The sequence below is a fragment of the Cryptomeria japonica genome, chromosome 3 (assembly GCF_030272615.1).
Source record: "Cryptomeria japonica chromosome 3, Sugi_1.0, whole genome shotgun sequence".
In the NCBI taxonomy this organism is placed as follows: Eukaryota; Viridiplantae; Streptophyta; class Pinopsida; order Cupressales; family Cupressaceae; genus Cryptomeria; species Cryptomeria japonica.
The window spans coordinates 197,910,783-197,931,724 of record NC_081407.1 but is presented as its reverse complement, the minus strand read 5'-3'; the positions used below and the strand labels follow the sequence as shown (position 1 = coordinate 197,931,724).

Genomic DNA, 20,942 nt, shown 5'->3' with positions numbered 1-20,942 from the left:
AACGTTTAAAGGCAAGAGTTTTTACTGTGCCCATAAGTCAGTGCCCTGAATTCATGTAAAGGAACTATCTTACCTCTTATGCTATATTTTCAATTTTTGGCATCATTTTGTAATCAATGTTGGCCATGCCTGATTTGATCCTAAAATAATTGCTGAAAAAAAGTTCTTAGATGCATTAATCCAGTTTCAATTAATTTTTTTTCTTTAATGTTTTATCCTTCACTGGCAATTGTTTCCTAGAACCCATAAAGGTTCTTTTCTATTCAATATCTCTAATAGACTTGTAATAAATGAACACAAATGAATAAGACACCAACATCTGGAACTTTTCGTAGAACGATGGAAAGTATATATAAAGGTTCAGAGAGCCTTAAAAGGCTGTCTGAAAGTTCTTTACAAGGGAAAAAAACAAACTTCAGCCTAAGATGTGCTCTGTAGAAAACTTCAAAAGATTCATGCACATAATTACTTGTCTAGTTTGAAAAAAAAAAAGTGACGACCATGAATCCTATGCAACCACACCATTTGGATCTAATTGTACTATTAATAAAACACACCCTCAAAATTAAAATTTTTGTCAACCACTTCAAGCACCATTCTTTATGTATTTAATTTATCTTGTTGTAATAATATTGTAATATTGATATAATGGTCATATTAGTCATTTGATTAGTATTTAGAAACTTCCGTTTATGTCTTTCGTCTTTAGTTAGTTATAGGAAGTTTCCTTTATGTCTTCCCTGTTTCTATCGTTTCCGTTATGGGAAGATTGTCTTGTAATTTTCTATATAAGGAGTATTCCTCTCCTTAATTACTTACAAAATAACAAATTATCATTTCATGGTATCAGAGCTATGATTTTTTTGGCAAATTTTATAGCAAAAAATTTGTGGGTTTTCTGATTTTTTCCACAAAAAATCATGGAAGGGTTTTCCTTGATTTTTTCCACACAAATCAAGGAGTTTTTATTTCTATTTACTACTCGTGATGGCCACGAGTAAAGTTTTTGAACAAACTGAAGGTTTTTGTATGATTTTCTATTCAAAAATCATGGATGGGTTTTCTAATTTTTATCCACTAAAAATCATGGAAGCTTTTGCATGGTTTTCTCTTCAAAATCGTGGATGGGTTTTCTAATTTTTCTCCACAAAAAATCATGGAGTATTTTGCACGATTTTCTTTTCCAAAATCGTGGTTTCTTTGTTTGTTTTTTGCATGATTTTTTCACACAAAAATCATGGGTTCTTTCTCTGCTGGAGAGTTTTCTGATTTTTCTACAGAAATCATTAAGGATATTGTTGTTTTCTGGGTTTTCTAATCTTTCTCCAAAAGAAATCAATGATGGGTTTTTTGTGCAAGTTTTGAGAAGCTGATCTCGGTGTCTCTGAATAAAGGGGAGGATGGCTTCATTACCCAACATCATGTTGGAAGGTTCAAAGGATTATGGTAAACTTGGTCATATCCAAAAATTATGTAGAACCAAGGAGGGTCTCAACAGAAGGCTCATGTCGCAGAATGTTCGGAGAAGGGGGCAGCTTTGTATGCTTTTGTGGCCAAATGACCTACAGATTATGTCAAGTCTTTTGTAAGGTAGTTAGTAGAATGACCATTAAGGGAGGGCATTAAAATAATATTGTAATATTGATTTAATGGTCATCTTAGTCATTTAGTTAGTATTTAGAAACTTTCGTTTATGTCTTTCGCCTTTAGTTAGTTGTAGGAAGTTTCCTTTATGTCTTTTGTGTTTCTAATCTCAATCATTTCTGTTATGAAAAGATCATCTTGTAATTTTCTATATAAGAGGTATTCCTCTCCTTAATTAATTACACAATAACGAATTATCATTTCAATCCTTGTAAATAAAGCAGAAATGTTTAAGGTGTGAAAATCTAGAACTTGCATAAGGGTTAAAATAATCCATGAAGGTGTCAGGAATCCCAAGAAGTCCCTCCAAAGCTTATGTTTTTTTCAAAACAGATTTCAGAGATGAGTCTGTGCCAGACAGAAGCCTTTGTCAAGAATACATGACAGATTTGTTCATGACCAAACCTGTCCAAATATAGCCAAGCATGGAAGTGAGTTCATGTGAGACTTAACTTGTCACAACAGCAATACTAACGGCTCCATTCAGGACAACAGCCCATCCCAAAAAAGACAGTGAAAACCAATCACCAAAATTGGAAGATAGAGTAACTGGTATGCCATATATTCAGTCAGTTTCTGTTTTGGAGTTTTCCATGTTAGGTTTATAGAAGGCTTTGGCTAAAAGAATGTATTGGAGGGATTTGAACAGTCGCTAATTAGTTTGAGTTCAGTATTGTAGAGTAAAAAGAAAGAGATCATTAGGGAACAGATATTTTTAGATGCAGAACCCAGGCGACTTCACATTGGTCAGAGTGTAAAGGAAGCACAACCTCATTTGCTAGAGTTTCGCTATACTGAAATCCTCTAGGGTTAAATTGGATGCCTTGGTTCACTTATATAGGGCATGGAATTGTTGTGCTTTGTAGACGTGTATGGTGGGGGCATGACAACATCAACAAATCATACCCAGTGACTTGACTGGTCCACTTCCTACTTCATTTCAGGCACAAGGTATTTATGACACCAGCAGGATTCAAAGTGAACACCAACAAGTAGATTGGATTTTCTTGGTCATGTTATGGAAACATATGATTCAACATCCAATGAAGCAGCATGTGATCAACAGCATTGGATGGATACCATGCAAAATGAGAATTGTACATTGATGAAGGATTATGTATGGTACGTCCTGCTACACACAAGAAAGCAGTGTCACCAGACTCACACTCAGCCAACTTGGCATGCTAATTTTTGGCTCAGACAAGGACTCAGCACAGACACGGAAATCTTAATAAAACATGATATATAAAGTAAACAAAATTAATCTTAAAAACAAAAACATACAAAATTAATCAATTACATACTAATTGCCAAGTCTGGCAAAATGAGCAGACCCATAAGATTTGTCAAGTACTCTGCAAGTCCTATAACCATGCAACTAGCTACAACAAACAGACAAATGGAAAGCATAAAACTGGCTCTTCTCAATATTTGACATGCAATATTTCTCTAAGGCAGAAAGAATTTACATTCTTAATACCTCTGCCCCTATTGCCTAACGAACTCTATTCATGTTGCGCTTTTCTTGCAGCATCCTGTTATGCCCCTACCTAAACTTTAATATTCCAAACTAAATATTGTGCCCATTGATTTCCATGGGTCTTCAAAGATTGATAAAGGGTTGATCATAAGTTACAAGTTGATGCTAGGTGGCGGCAGTTAATATAGTAGCCGATCCACGCATTCAAATATTTATAGTTATAATGTGGCAAATTAAAGCGGGATCTGCAACTTGCTATTTCCCTAAAAAAAGATGAAATGGTGATTAATTAAAAGTCAAAAGCCATACGAATGATGATTAATTAAAAGTCAAAAGGCATACGAAGGGTTATAACCATTGGAGAAAAAGGGGTATATCAAGAAGATAAATCAAGAGGAAGGAGACATTAATTTGTGAAGAAATAATATACATTTTTCCTTGTGCATTATTCAGCTACCAAGGACAAAAACCCTCAATGATCAGAGATTTACAGACGAAGACCCTTAATTTCTCTTGCCAAGTTAGTGGACAAAACCCCCTAACTTAAGATAGAAATTTAGAAAACATTTCAAGACATTTATACAAGGAAGTTGCAAATTGGAAGAAAGATAACAGCAGAATATAAGTTTAATATTTTCAAAGTTCAATATTATTGTGAATGTGGTATATTTATTTAAGGCGCAAATAAGGAACTTTTTAGAACGAGAAATTACACTAGACATTAGAGCCGTTGATCTTGGCAACCTGCAAGGTCAGAAGCTAACATCTAAGCACAGATCTACAATGGATGCATAAGTAAAGGGAACTTAGGAGAAGAAAATCGATTGGTAACCTAAGTTCTTACAAAAAGAAAAAGGCATAGATCCTATCCAAGAAGCACAAAAAAAGAACCAAGATCTCTAGAACCAGCTTTTAGAGCAACTTTGTAGCAGCCAAAGAACTCTAAATTCCCTTAGCAGAACAAGAAAAGACAATCCAATTCGAAGGCAATAGGGGATCAAGTTGAAAAGAGATGAGTGCAAACTTATTGCCTTTTGCAAATATAATCAGAAGTCTATTATTTATAAATCCTATGTTACTTATAAGGAATGCTTGGAGATATTCAAAACGGACAGAAGAATACAATTGTTCCTCTTACTCCTAGATAAGTAATCAAGGAGCAAGAGGAACAACTGTATTCAGAGTCACAAGACATCACTGATAAACAACGAGAGGAAACTAAATACCAAGTTGAAGGGAAAGATTCCTTGGTAGGAGAAGATGTTTTATTGGTCACCAAAATATCAATGAAAGGAAGATGAAAGGGGTTATCATGCAAGGGGAAGAATGATATCTTGTGACTCTGAATACAATTGTTCCTCTTGCTCCTAGATAAGTAATCAAGGAGCAAGAGGAACAATTGTATTCAGAGTCACAAGACATCATGGATAAACAACAAGAGGAAACTAAATAGCTAGTTGAAGGGAAAGATTCCTTGGTAGGAGAAGATGTTTTATTGGTTCCTAACGGTGGCATGTGTCACCAAAATATCAATGAAGGGAAGATGAATGGGGTTATCATGGAGAAAGAACAAGAGGAACCTAAAAATCAAGTTGAAGGGAAAGATTTATTGGTAGAAGAAGATGTTTTATTGGTTTTTAATGATGGAATCTGTCACCAAAATATCGAGGAAGGGAAGATGAAAAGGGTTCCACTTGTTGGACAGGAAGAGTTCAAGTTGAAAGAAGATTCACCAAATCATGCACTATCTTTCAAACTTCCACATTGTGAGCCATTGATTTATTTTCAGAAGAGCACTCAATCACCTTTTCCAAATATCTCAGAAGAGGAAAGATTTGGCAAAGTACAAGACTTTTCTTCAAGTGCTAGAGATATACAACGAACAAGTGAGGAATCTTCTTGGCACGGATGCCTCAAACAATAATGGACACAATGGATTTAATGTACCAGTCTTCTGCCAATTAAATCCACATGATGTCTTCTGGCCAAAAGAGTAAAACTGTTAGCTAGTACCTTGAATGACCATTATAGCTGTTCTCAATGTATTGATTGTGCATATGCAAAGTGCTGATTGTGTTTCAGGATGTACACTTCAAAGCTGCCTACATTAAGTGAATCTTGCTGGAAGTGAGAAGGTGGACAAATCTAAGGTAACTGGAGATCAGTTAAAGGAGGACCAACACATCAACAAGTCTCTTTCATTTTTAGGAGATGTCATGGCAACACTGGTGTAGAAAAATTTGAATGTACCATATTGAAACAGCAAATTCACTTGGTCACTTTAATTCCTTATAGTGTCAGGCAAAGACCTTGATATTTGTGCACATAATTTCTGAAATGGATTCATATGGTGAGACACTTAACAATCTTAAATTTACTAAATGAGTGACTACAACTTGGTGCTGCTTATATAAACAAAGGAAGTGCAGAAACTTGTGAGCTTAAAGAACGGGTAGATAACAAAGCATTAACAAGAAAAGAGTTGAGCTTGGGAACTTGCAGAGTGTTATGAGGAAGCATAAAGCAAGGACAGAAAAAAGCTCAAACAGATTAAGTTTTGATGGTCCTGGACAAAGACAATACTGAGTAAATTTATGACAAAAAAGCAACAACAAAAAAAAGCCAAACCATAACAATATTTACTAATTTCAGAATGGTTTCTCTTACGGAATTTCTTTATACTGGTTCCAAGGAATCTATTTACTTCAAGACACCATTGACAAAAAGTGTGTCCAAAAGGATATCAGAGGCATATCTAGTGATAAGAATTTTTGCTATTATATGGCATTTACTAGTCTAAAACAACATGGAAATAGAAAAGAGGAGTCAAATCAAGGATCACAGTAAAACATATAAAAATAAATGAGATATGGATGAAGAGAAATTAACTGCACTAGAAAAATCTCTCGTGGAAGGTGCAAAGCTTCCAAATTAAACAGTGTGCCCATTTATTTCCACAAGTCTTAAAAGATTGATAAAGGCTGATAATAAGTTGCAACTTGATGCTATATACTGGCCGTTAATATAGCAGCCAATCCACAAATTGAAGGATTAATAATTATAATGAGGTGAATTACAACAAGGACATGGAGCTTGCTCTTACACCTGGGATTTCCCTAAAAAAGAAGATTAAATGATAACTAAGGGCATGCGAAGGTTTATGACCTGTGTATGACCTGGGCATACACAGGTTTCTTTGAGTCCATATACTAGATTTTTTTTATTCTAATCCATCCCTTAAATTGAAGCTTTCTTTCATAGTACTAATCTTAATGTAATATTCTACCATGTGCAAGATTAACAAGGATTACATTTTGTCTGCTCATTTTATCCTCACATGACTCCAAGATCAAGGATAACAGATTCCTACTATCCATACATTATTATAGGTTGCAAACAGTTCTTAGATCCGCAATCAATCCTGTGATTAATATGATCTCATTTAATTGGAACCTTCCCCATCCAAGCCCTCCTTACAATTATATTCTTCCTCTTGTGAAAAATATGCTAGATGTAAATTGCAGACTAAGATTCATTTACAATGTCCAAAACATTAACATGAAGTACCACCACTTTCGACTTCATTTTCATGCTATCCCACCCAAAATGCACATTTTCTATACCATTACAATTTTGTTTACACAGACTGCTAGAGATTAACTGGTTCAATTTCCAACTTTGAGACAATTAGCCAGTTTTTGAGTTTTGGATTATGTTAGTTTGTACTTCACTCTTACTTACCATCAACCATGCTCTATTATCCAGTTTAAACAAAAACACAGAAATTTTCCATAAATTACTTTACTGGTTCTTTAAAATGGTGTTCCTAAATGACAACCACTTCTCACTGTGCATAACAAATCCTATTTGTACAGTAATGAATTGCATAAGTGTTCAATGTGAGCATTGTACAGAATCGAACACAGACAGAACAGTTACCATTCTCTAGTATGTGAAAAAAAAATACTGATGACTTTAAGAACTAAATAAGTCATTCATACCAATTTTGCATATCCTTCACTCTCTTCTCGAAGAAGATTAAACTTTGTCTGCTGATATAGAAGGCGAGTGTTCACCCTGACCTGAATTCAACACACCAAAATAGGAAAGAAAATATTATTACACATGAATAAACAAAACCGATGTAGATAAAGGAAAAAATGCTGAACAAATGCCAAATATAAAGGTCAGTTATCAAATTCACAATAAAAAGATAATTTTCACAATTGATCCTTGACGTCATTTGTAGTTATTTCAGGATGCAAAAAAAAATATTTTAAAGTATTACCATCTGGAAAACTACCACTGATACAAGCAGCTAATCATGATCAATAATGTTCTGTTGAAATTGAAGAGCCTGTTTAAGAAACTCACCTCCTTAGATTTTAGATCTGCCGCATTTATTTTTATCATTTCAGATTCCCAGAGAAATTCAGCCTATAAAAGAACAAATTATCATCCAAAAAAACAATAAAAATCATGCTAAAAATTTGAGAAAGCTGCCAGCAACAACAACACAGATTCTAAATACCTCACATCTCTCCTGAAGAAGCCTCACAGGAACCAAGTTAGATTCCACGAGCCATTTTGACTGATAAGAAGAAACAAGTAAGTTATCACGAGCTGTTCACCACAATCATTTTATTTTCAAAGCAATCCAATCGAAGACAGACTTAATACACTGGCAAACTTTTTCTCAAGAACAATATTTTGAAAGAATTTATGGATTAAGTAACTCATAAATGCTATCCATACAGATTCTCCAAATATATTTCCAAATTAAGTGTCATTTCACCTATGGCAGGCTCACATTATAACCACAATAACAAAATAAATAATAGTGTATCAATGAGAAAAATGTGTTCAAAGGACATCCACGAGGTAAATATAAATTGACATCAGTAATTGTGAATAAATGTCCTCAATGAGTTGCTGATGCTAGTGCTTCATCCATAGTGTGCAAATTCAATTAAATATTTTCTTACGTTGATTATGTTGATGAAAATCTCCCTCCCTCATTCCCTCCCTACCCCCCATCTCTCTCTCTCTCTCTCTCTCTCTCTCTCTCTCTCTCTCTTCCAATATATATTTATCTCACTCTCTCTCTCCATATTTATTTGTTCGTTAGATATAGATTTATTAAAAGGAATGAGCAAATATCTTTAAACCATAAAAGTGTGGAAATAATTTTTTTGCCAGCAGAAAAATTATACAAGATCCATATACATGTGTTTCAGTAGCAGGTTTTAACCATGAAGAGGGCAATTCAAAATTCAGAGAATAGACAAACCCTTACACATTATTGAGCAAAAATAATTCTATTGTACACAGTAAATTACACATCTAATCTTGTCCAAAACTTTGACCTTGACATGTCTCTAGAATCTTCATATTGATGAAGATAGTCTCAAGCTCTTTGTCTGGCTGCTTTAATGTCTGTATTATGAAAGTGATGTCATATTTGTAAAGGAAGGAAAAACAATTAGAATGTCACCTTAAAATCTAAACTAACAAGAATCATTTGTGTCTTCATTGAGTGCATTTAACAATCATATCCTGAATATTTGTAGATGAATATAGAGATGGAAAATTAAGCATCTTGGTACCTGTTATCAACACATATTGCTTTGTAGAAGGATGTGATACTTACCAGTCATCCCAGGCAATTCCATGTCTTAGCCTAAGAAAAACTTATAATATCCATGTCACTTTGTGCACAGATGTCAGGTCTGATTGATAGTAGATGACCTTTAGGTTCTTCTATTTTTACTCTCTAATTTGGGTACCATATCACTTCTTCAGTCTTTACATTCTGAGGATCATCTTTTTTTAAATGAGAGACATCCACATTTTTTACCTAAATTCTGTTAGGACCCAGAGGCAACTGAGAGGGGGGAGGTGAATCAGTTGTCTATTAGTTTCAACCCAAATATAACTTAATCAAACTTGACACATAATACCAGTAAACCAATCTTAATGTCGGTTAACAGATTAACAGTTAATATCAATACCGGTGAAACTTAATGCATGAAATAGAAAGAGAAACAACATCCACAACACATAACACAGAGATTTGTATGTGGAAACCCTGTAAGGGGAAAAACCACGGTGGGAAACCTTACCCACAATCAGATGATACTATTGCAGATAGTATGTGTATACAAATGGGGTCTGCACATGCAGAAAGGCCAACCGCCTAGAGCTCACTGCTCAATCACAAAATAGGAGTCACACTGACTACAATTGGATGATTAAATCCAATGATAATGTACTGCTCAAAGTAGCATCTCCAATGATGGATTCAGTACCGGTTAAGCTCTGATAATCACCTTCTTATGGTCTGCTCATAAGATCTTCTATATTCGCACATACCATGTTATACCATAGCCTTACATACCATATACTTCCTTCTACCTTATTACATCATCTCACAAATCAGATCTTACATATATACCAAAACCTAAGACCAAATGTGTAGGTCGGCTAATAAAGAATATTACAATAAAATCTGCTAATAAAGAATATTACAATAAAATCAATTACAAGTAAGTCAAGATGCGATGCATCATGTCAGGTCAATGTAATTACAACAATACCAATTGATTAAATCATCTCCATAACGTGTCGTGCTGATCTGGAATAGATAACGTGTGCCGGTCCATAACCTAGACCAATTTGCCGGTAACAGCAAATATGTCAACACGATTAGACCAATAACCAAGATACCAAAACCAAGTGTCAAACCATGTCTTCGACATAACCAATTGATCTCCAGATGATAACAAGTCATCCTCAGTGCCGGTGAACAATATAACCTGTCGGTGAACCAAATACCGGTGACTGTGCATAAGTCACTGAGCTTGTCGGTAAACATAACCAAAGATCTCCAGAAGGATAAGTGTTGATAAGTGTTGACATCAATGACAAAACCAATGCAACACATCCATAATACCAACAATCTCCCCCTTTGGCATTGATGGCAACACAAAGATGGAAAAACATCTAAGTGCCAAAACAGAATGCCAAAAACCAAAAACCAACAATCTCCAAAATAGATATGAAAATAAATGCAGAGAGTATGTATCTCTCCCCTAATGAATAATCTCTCCCCAAAGGATAATGTTTGTTTTTCCATAGATATCTCTCCCCCTTTGACATCAAATGCCAAAGCAATACAAATACCAGATACAGCCAATTCATATAACCAATTACAAATACCAACTGTTATAACCAACTACTCCCTCTGAGAAGTAGCTCCCTTCATCAAAGCCGAAAAAAGATTTCTCTATAAATTTTGTCGGTTTGATGCCAAGCATCAGCTGTCTAGGTCTCTGTCGGTGAGGGTATAACCCCAAGCTGCTCTCTGAGCTATTCAAAAGTTTCCTTAAGCAAAGGCTTAGTAAAGATATCTGCAATCTGCTCTTTAGTATTCAAATAAACCAATCTCACTTCTTTTGCTTCAACATTCTCTTTCATAAAACTGTATTTGATAGAAAAATGTTTAGTTTTAGAGTGAAATACCGGATTCTTAGATATATCAATTGTCGTTGAATTGTCACAATAGATGATTATAGGTTCTTTACATTTTACCTTTATGTCCTTCAACATTTGCTTAATCCATAATACCTGAGTAAAATAGGTTGTTGCTGCAACATATTCTGATTCTGCTGTAGATAATGATGTGCAACTTTGTTTCTTGCTCAACCATGAAATCAATCTGCTACCAAGAAAGAATGCCCCGCCGATGGTGCTCTTTCTATCATCTACATCTCCTACCCAATTTGTATCGGTGTATGCACATAAATCAAAATTTTCATCTTTAGGATACCATAAACCAAGATTTGTTGTGCCTTGTAGATACCGGAAAATCCTTTTCACTGTTGATTCATGATTTTCTCTAGGATTACTCTGAAATCTTGAAACAATACACACTGCATTCATTATATCAGGTCTTGTTTGTGTCAAATACAGTAAACCTCCAATCATAGATTTGTATCTTGTCGGATTAACAGGAGTTGAATCATCCTTCAATGATAGTTTATCAGTTGTAGTCATAGGAATACTTACCGGTTTAGAGTTTTCCATACCAAATTTCTTCAATAGTTCCTTCAAGTACTTTGTTTGAATATACCTTTATCAGTCTGTGAAATCTGCAATCCTAAAAAGAATTTTATCTCCCCAATCATAGACATTTCAAATTCTTCCTGCATCTTATTAGTAAAGTCTTTACACAATCCATCTTCTCCTCCAACAATGATGTCATCAACAAAAACTTCAATAACCAAGATGTCTTCATTAGTCACTTTGAAATATAAGTTGTTGTCAACATTACTTTTAGTGTAACCAAGCTTCAAGAGATATTTGTCCAATCTAGCCTACCGAGCTCTAGGAGCTTGCTTCAATCCATATAAAGCTTTCCTTAATCTGCAAACCATATCTTTATCATTTGTCAATGAAAATCCATCAGATTGTTCAATGTAAACTTCCTCTTCAAGATCACCATTCAGAAATGCACATTTTACATCCATTTGATATACTTTATAATTCTTGTGTGTTGCAAATGGAAGAAATAATCTGACTGCCTCAATTCTAGCTATCGGTGCAAAGGTTTCATTGTAATCAATTCCCTCTTTCTGTGAATATCCTTTACACACTAATCTTGCTTTGTTTCTGATTACCTTACCATCTTCATTAAGTTTATTTCTGAATACCCATTTAGTTCCAATTACATTTTTGTTTTTAGGCCGGGAACCAATGTCCATGTATTGTTCTTTTCAATTTGTTCCAATTCATCTTCCATAGCTTTAATCCAATGTTTATCTTCACATGCCTCAATAACAGATGCTGGTTCAATTTGAGAAATTAAGCATACCTCTTCATTTGTTAGTCTTCCTCTTGTCATAACTCCTTGATACTAATTCCCAATTATCTAACTTTCAGAGTGATTCAATCTTACATACCTGGGTGTGTTCACTTGCTACTGTTCTTCAGTCACTGTGGAATTTTCTGATGATGTCGGTGTGACTGGATCAACATTTTGTACCGGTGCACTCTGTATAGGTTCATTTGTGATTATCTCAACTGCCGGTTCAGAATCCATAGACCTTGAATTTCCTCTAAATTGTTCATCTATCTTCACATTTGCACTCTCAATGATTTTCTACAATCTTTTATTAAAACATCTATATGCTTTGCTCTTAGATGAATAACCAAGAAATATTCCTTCATCACTTCTAGGATCAAATTTACCAATATAATCATCTCTCCTAATGTAACATTTGATTCCAAATATTCGGAAGTACTTAAAAGTAGGAATATTACCAAACCATAATTCATAGGGTGTCTTACTGGTTTCACATTTGATGTGAACTCTGTTAAAAGTGTAAACCGTTGTATTCACTGCTTCTCTCCAATACACGAGGTAGATTTGCTTTTGATATCATGCTTATGGCTGCATCCAAAATAGTTCTATTCTTCCTTTCCACAACTCCATTCTGCTGAGGTGTCCAGGGTGCTGATAGTTGTCTTCTAATTCCATTCACTTCACAAAATGTATTGAACTCCTTAGATGTAAATTCACCTCCTTGATCTGATCTTAAACATTTGATTTTCTTACTGGTTTCATTCTCTACAAGTGCCTTGAATAATTTGAATTTCCCAAAAGCTTTTGATTTCTCCCTGAGAAAAGTAACCCAACACATTCTAGAATAATCATCAATGATTAGCATAAAGTATCTATCTCCCTATAGACTTCTTGTTCTTGTCGGACCACATAAGTCAGTATGAATTAAATCAAGAACATCATTGGATTTCTCAGAAATACTCCTAAAAGTTGTTCTAACTTGCTTTCCCATTTGACATTCCTTACATACCGGATTATGAGGTTTTACAATCTTAGGTAAATCCCTTACTGCCTTGGATGAACTAATCTTTACAATGCAATCAAAATTCACATGACAGAGTCTTTTATGCCATAACCAACTTTCATCAATATGTGCAATCAAGCATGTCTTTTCATTGTTATTCAAATGAAAGATATTACCTCTAGTCTGATTACCGGTTGCAATCTCCAAACCAGTTCTATTCATGATTTTTCATTTACCATTCTTGAACTGTAACTGAAATCCTTTTTCAACTAATTGACCAACACTCAAAAGATTATGCTTCAAACCTTCAACATAATAAACATTGTCAGTATTGTGCTTACCATCAAAAGATATAGTGCCTTTTCCTCTGATCAAACAAACTTTGTCATCTCCAAATCTTATTAGACCTCCACATTGTACTCCTGAAAAGATAAGAATTTACTTTTATTACCAGTCATATGATGTGAACATCCGGAATCTATAATCCATTCATCCTTTTCTTCAATTTTAGCTGCCAAGGCCTGCTCTACCGGTGGAACAGTAGGTGTCGGTTGATCTTCTGTTATTGCAACAAAAGCTCATCCATTGTCTACCGGTTCTTCATCAGAATCATCAGTAACTCCTTCATCAGCATAGTAACACGATTTGTCTCTATTCTTCTTAAAACTTTATCTCTAATATTCAGGGTTAGGCTTATATGTTCTTTTAGCTGCTTCTCTCAATCTTGCATGCCTATCGGGACATCTAGATGCCATATGACCAACTTTATTGCAGGCAAAACATTTAAATGGTGCTTTACCTTCATACTTACTTCCAATAGGACCTTTAGGCATTTTCCTTGCAAATAGTGCTTCAAGTTCTTCCAGTTCTTCATTTTCCCTCCTGATGTCTTCAAGTTCTCTTGCATAAAGTACTTTCCAATCAGATTTGTCAGCTGATGATGAAGATGTTGCAGATGATGATGCTTTGAAGGCTAAATCTGTCTTAATTGTAGCAACAAGACCAAATTCCTCAAGCTCAAGTGCTGAAAGTTTTCCAACCAAGGTATCTCTAGATACTGATGTATTAGGCATAGTTCTCAACTCATTAATAGCATTTACTTTCATTTTGTATGCCGGTGGCAATGCTCTCAAAACTTTAGAAACAATTTCATCTTCACTTAAGGAACCTCCACAGCATTGTATTCCTAAAACAATTTCATTAACCCTTTCCATAAAAGCAAAAATTCTTTCATCCTCTTCCATTTTCAGATTTTCATACCTGACCCGGAAGCATTCCAGTTTTGCAATTCCGATAGTGGTATCACCTTCATTCAATGTTTCCAATTTATCCCAAATAGCTTTAGCAGTAGATCGGTCTGATAATCCCATGATTTGCTGATCTGACAAGGTGCTCAAAAGTGCTTCTCTTGCTTTGCAATCATTCTCTTGATCCTTACCCAATGTAGGTGGATTAGGTTGACCCGGTGTAGGACCAACATAGTCATTCTGTGTAACATCCCATATGTCTCTTCCAATGCAATTCAGATGTGTCTCCATTCTGATCTTCCATATACCATAGTTAGTTCCATCAAGTTTCGGACTGTCCTTCCTGAAAAAGTTAGTTGCCATAGAATCTCCTCAAGTTGTTAAACTTCTGCAAAAAGAGAACTAAGCTCTAATACCAAATGTTAGGACCTGGAGGCAACTAAGAGGAGGGAGGGGGGTGAATCAGTTGTCTATTAGTTTCAACCCAAATATAACTTAATCAAACTTGACACATAATACCGGTAAACCAATCTTAATGTCGGTTAACAGATTAACAGTTAATATCAATACCGGTGAAACTTAATGCATGAAATAGAAAGAGAAACAACATCCACAACACATAACACAAAGATTTGTACGTGGAAACCCTGTAAGGGGAAAAACCACGGTGGGAAACCTTACCCACAATCAGATGATACTACTGCAGATAGTATGTGTATACAAATGGGGTCTGCACATGCAGAAAGGCCAACCGCCTAGAGCTCACAGCTCAATCACAAAATAGGAGTCACACTAACTACAATTGGATGATTAAATCCAATGATAATGTACTGCTCAAAGTAGCATCTCCAATGATGGATTCAGTACAGGTTAAGCTCTGATAATCACCTTCTTACGGTCTGCTCATAAGATCTTCTATATTCGCACATACCATGTTATACCATAACCTTGCATACCATATACTTCCTTCTACCTTATTACATCATCTCACAAATCAGATCTTACATATATACCAAAACCTAAGACCAAATGTGTAGGTCGGCTAGTAAAGAATATTACAATAAAATCAATTACAAGTAAGTCAAGATGCGATGCATCATGTCGGCTCAATGTAATTACAGCAATACCAATTGATTAAATCATCTCCATAACGTGTCGTGCTGATCTGGAATAGATAACGTGTGTCGGTCCATAACCTAGACCAATTTGCCGGTAACAGCAAATATGTCAACCCGATTAGACCAATAACCAGAATACCAAACCAAGTGTCAAACGATGTCTTCGACATAACCAAGTGATCTCCAGATGATAACAAGTCATCCTCAATGTCGGTGAACAATATAACCTGTCGGTGAACCAAATACCGGTGACTATGCACAAGTCACTGAACTTGCCGGTGAACATAACCAAAGATCTCCAGAAGGATAAGTGTTGATAAGTGTTGACATCAATGACAAAACCAATGCAACACAACCATAATACCAACAAATTCATGGTTGCGATATTGGACTTGAGAAAATTCTGGCCCAAACTAATGAATAAGCATGGCAGAATTTTGTTCAATTGTTGCTTTTTGTAATCAATGACCATCCTAGCATGATGTCGATAGACCTCGGCTTTCACCTTCCAAAGCTCTTAAGCCCTTGGAAATCCTTGCTAATGTATGGATGTCTTAGAAGACATCAATTTCACCACTTCATTCTGCATAAATGCATCCTATTTTACATCAGAAAACAAATAATTACATGACTAATAACATGGATACAAGGAAATTGGAGAAACTAACATCTGCACCTCTGTCTCAGTAACAATCAACTCAAACCTCTTTATAAAAAGACTAAAATTTGAATTTGAAAATTTTAAAACATGTGTTACCAAGTACTGCAGGGTATTAGAATATTTAATTATATTTAGTTAGTTATTTTTTGTTGTTCTATTAATGGTCATTTAGTGTTTTTATTTATTGTTTCATTTTGCATCTTTTACTATAAGACGTAGTTGCTATTTTTGCTTCAATTTGAAGCTTTAGTTAAACAGTTAGTTCTTTTATGAACATCGTCTTGTAAATTGCTTTATATACCTTGTATATTCATAAATAAAGTCACGCAATTAAATTTTCATGGTATCAGAGGAGGTGGAGGATTTAGTAATTCGCAATCGCATGTGAATTTTATTTTTTTTTGTTCGCAACTTCGAAAAGAGGTGCACCCTAGTTTGTTGTCCGTTGCAGACCCTGCGCGCTCCTATATATTTTGTGCAACCACACACGCCTAAGCACATCTTGTTGTGCGCCTACGCACAACATTCTGAGCGCCCACATGCATCATATTGGCAAGGTCTATATTCGGAGGGGGTGTAAAAAAAAAAAATTCTTGTTTTTTTGCAAGTGCCTGTGCTTTCGCAGCTGAATGATTTGTCTTCTTCTCTGCACAAGTTTCGACACTAATTTCCCTGTTGCGTCTTTCTCTTCCTCACCTTGCGCGACTGTTTTTTATTTTCTGAGGGTTTGTTTTTACTTTCATTGCTAGGGTTTTCTCTCTGGTTTTGATGGGTTCTAATCGTGTGGAGGACCAGTTGTTTTCTTTAAACCTAGCTATAGTTTTTTGTGTTTTGTCTCAAACTCTTTCTGTGTTTTTTCTGCCTTGGGATCTGTGTCGGCTGATCAGCAACCTATGTCTCAATTTTTGTGCCTTCACATGGTTGAGCAAGGTTGACCTCAGTTTCAGTGATGGGATCTTTGACCAACATAATGTTGGAGCACAATCAAAAGTTCAACAGCTGCAACTACAACACCTGGAAACAGCGCATGATGACAATTTTTGAGTATCGGTGCCTTGAAAAGATTGCTTTGGGTACAAAATCTCATCCTACACTAGCGGGTAAAGACCATGACAAGTTTGATGAGCAAAATCGAGAGGCTATCATGTTCATCAAATTATTTGTCACAAATGATGAGCTCCCTTAGGTGTCATCTGGAAAAATAACTAAAGAGATCTAGGAACTCTTGAAGGATCTTCATGAAACGTCCAACAAGAGCCAAGCTTTCTTTTTGAAAAGAATGTTGTTTTCTATCACGATGGATGACAAGACATCTCTCTAGGCACATCTTACAAAGATCAAGGACATTTGTGACCAGCTAGAGGCTATTGGTTGCAAGATGGAGGAAGAGGATATGGTAGTGATCACATTGAAAAGCCTCCCCCATTCCTACGAGCATTTCATTGAGACGCTCAAATATCACCTCTACTTGTGTCGATCTGAAGTTTCATGATCTTTGCACCAGGCTTCTGCAGCAAGATAGATGGAAGCAAAAGTTTGGCAGCAGTGCTAGTTCATCCTCCACTAAATAGAACTTCACAGCCAAAGCCTCGGATAAAAATAAAGGTAAACCTCACTCCTCCCAGCAGAAAACACAAGGTCAATCTCAAGAGTTTTCCAAGAAGAAAGGTGTCCAGTGCAACTACTATCACAAGTTTGGCCACATGAAAAAAGATTGCAAGAAACAATTGGCATTTAAGCACTCTCTACAAGGAGGGTCTCAGCAAAAGCCCCAAGCTTCTATGCATTCTGATCAGGAAGAGTTTGCCTTCTATGCGTTCTTGGCCACACGCCCAATAGATTGATTCTAGCACCTCTCGACATTTCACACATCATCAAGATTGGTTCACAGAATTCACACCTTTCAAAGATTCAGTAATCTTTGGAGGAAGCGAAGAGTATACTATTCTCGGCAAAGGCAACGTTCAGATTTCATCTGGAGGGAGAGATTTGGTATTTCTCAATGTATACTTTGTCCCAAGCATGGAGCTCAATCTACTGTCAGTCAATCAGATTATGTATCATTCTCCACAACTAGATGTCGTCTTCAATTCACACAAGTGTAGCATTGTTTCCAAAGAGACTCGCACTACAATTGTTATTGCTCTTGAGGATCATGGTCTTTATAGACTTATTAACTCTAGTGATTTTGAGGAGCATGCCATGGCAACCAAGAGTACTTCCATCAACAATCTTTGGCATCAATGGTATGGCCACCTGAATATTCACTCTCTCTCAATTAATTTGAGAGGGTCTGGTTATTGAGCTACCTAAACTTCAGACTCAAAATCATGGAGTTTGTGGAGCTTATCAAGTTGGCAAACAGTATCAGACTCTATTTTCAAATGGTGCCACTTGGAGAGCATCCAAGGTCTTGCAATTGGTTCATGCAGATATCTGTAGACCAATGAACACTCCATTAGTCATTGGGTGTCGGTATTTTCTATTGTTTGTTGATGATTTTAGCAGAAAAATGTGTGTATTTTCTTAAGTACAAATCAGAGGTGTTCAGCATGTTTCAGAAGTCTAAAGCCTTAGTGGAAAAAGAGTCAAGTTGTTAGATAGTCACTCTTCGGTCTAACAGAGGTGGGGAATTTTGTTCTACTAATTTCTCCAACTTTTGTTCATCATATGCCATCAAGCATCAGCTAACCAAACCATACACCCCTCAACAAAACGGTGTTGTTGAGCGCAAGAACCGTACAATGAGAAGGCCCGATCTATGTTGAAGCATAGAAATGGTCCAAAGAAATTTTGGGCGAAAGCACTTTACACTACAATTTTTTATTTTGAACCGGTCTCCCAAACAAGCCATTAAGAAAATGACCCCCGAGGAAGCTTGGTTCGAAAGGAAGCCCAAAATCAGTCATCTAAAAGTTTATGGCTCTACAGCTTATGTTTGGATTCCAAATGCTAAGCGCACCAAACTGGATTCCAAGAGTCAAAAATTGATGTTCACAGGCTACAACAATAACCATAACGCTTATCAGTTGATTGATATTGACACTGATCGTCTCATCTTTGTCGAGATGTGTTTGATGAAGAACAATGGGCCTTCTCTTGTTTTGAGCCCTAAGGAGCAGCCTCTGAAGGCTAAGGATTTGGGTGTTACTTCAATTCGATCCACCTGATGGGAGGGATTCAGATGACTCTACAGTTGTGGAGTCTCCCACGCATGACATTGGAGTTTGCTCTAGATATCCGAGGTGATGTTATTTCCCTCCTGCAACAGATGTGGCTACTTCTACTCTCTGGCCTAAGTGGTGGGCCAAGACCATTAGCGATCTTCATGATGATGAACTTGTTAAGGGTAGATCAGCTAGAGGCAAGAGCAAGCAGAATACAGTCAATTTTTCTCTGATGGCCAACATTCATAGTATTTAAGAGCCTCGGGCATATTCAGAGGCTAAAGGTGTACCTGAGTGGGAACAGGCTATGGCAGTTTAACATCATAGTCTTTTGAAGAACAACACTTGGGTTCTGTTTGATCTACCACCAAGGAAGAAACCCATTGGCTGCAAATGGGTGTATAAAGTCAAGCCTGATGGAACTCTTGATAAGTACAAGCCTCAGTTAGTACCAAAAGTGTTTTCACAGAAGGAGGGCATTGATTATGAGGAGACATTTGCTCCCACAACCAAGATGAGCACCATTTGGCTTGTCCTCACAATTTTAGAGCACTTTGGATTGAAAGTCCATCAAATGGATGTCAAGAGTGCATTTCCTCAATGGTGCTTTGCAGGAAGAAGTCTATATGACGCAGCCTCCAGGTTTCAAGATTGTTGGTAAGAAACACCAAGTATGTAGACTGGTGAAAGCACTCTATGGCCTCAAACAAGCTCCTCATGCATGGTACATAAAAATTGATAAGTACTTAATTAATCATTGCTTTCAGAGGAGTCCTTCCAATGCCAATTTGTATGTCAAGCATACCAGTGGTGAAATTCTTCTTGTCATCTATGTTGATGATCTCATCATTACTAGTAGTGCAGCACATTTGATCGACCAGGTCAAACAAAATTTGTGTCAGACTTTTGATATGACAAATTTGGGAATTCTCCATCATTGTCTTGGTGTAGAGGTTTGGCATATAGATAGTCACATATTCATTTCTCAATCGAAGTATGTCAAGAGTCCATTGGATCAATTTTGGATGCATGACTGCAAACCTGCATCTACACCAATGGAGAAAGGGTTGAAACTATCAGTCAAATCGGATACACCTGTGGTGCATGAATCTTCCTTCAGGTAACTAGTGGGCAGCCTCATATATCTCACCGCCACTAGACCTATCATCAATTATGTTGTGAGCTACATTTCTTGCTTCATGTCAGCTCCAAAAGTTGAACATTGGGTTGCAGCAAAGTGTGTGCTGAGATATGTGAAGAGCACTCCTAATTTTGGCATTCTGTACAGCAAAAGCAAAGATCCTAGGCTCATTGGTTTTACAGACTCAGATTGGGAAGGTTATGTTACTGAAAAAAAGTCTACTTCTGAGTATGTTTTCAGTTTGGGCACAAGTGCAGTCACATGGACCAGCAAGAAGCAGCAAGCAATAGCTTTTTCCTCAACCGAAGCAAAATATCGTGGAACTATTAAGGCAGCTTGTGAGGCAGCTTGGCTTCAAAGGATGCTTGCAGACATGCAAATGCCTCAAGCAAGACCTACTCCCTTGTTCTGTGATAATCAAGGGGTTCTAAAACTCAACAAAACTCTAGTCTTCCATGAGCAGACCAAGCATGTTTAGCTTCATTGTCATTTCATCCGCAAGTATGTCAAAGATGGATCAGTGATATTGCAGTACATTCCAACCGCATATAATACTACAAATATCCTCACCAAGTCTCTCAGTCCGGAAAAGTTTGACAAATTTAGGGGGCAACGTGG

At 36.3% G+C, this 20,942-nt stretch overlaps 1 protein-coding gene across 3 annotated transcripts in view; it reads right to left on the bottom strand.

Annotated features, from left to right (window-relative positions):
- LOC131061590 (THO complex subunit 2) overlaps positions 1 to 20,942 on the bottom strand; it is a 110,711-nt gene that overhangs the window by 70,955 nt on the left and 18,814 nt on the right. For all 3 annotated transcript variants that reach the window (XM_059218157.1, XM_057995357.2, XM_057995358.2), the window contains 3 exons: positions 7,656 to 7,715; positions 7,499 to 7,561; positions 7,126 to 7,206 (listed from right to left, as the gene is read on the bottom strand). In XM_059218157.1, the coding sequence (XP_059074140.1) occupies positions 7,126 to 7,206; positions 7,499 to 7,561; positions 7,656 to 7,715 (204 nt within the window). The remainder of the gene's footprint in view (positions 1 to 7,125; positions 7,207 to 7,498; positions 7,562 to 7,655; positions 7,716 to 20,942) is intronic.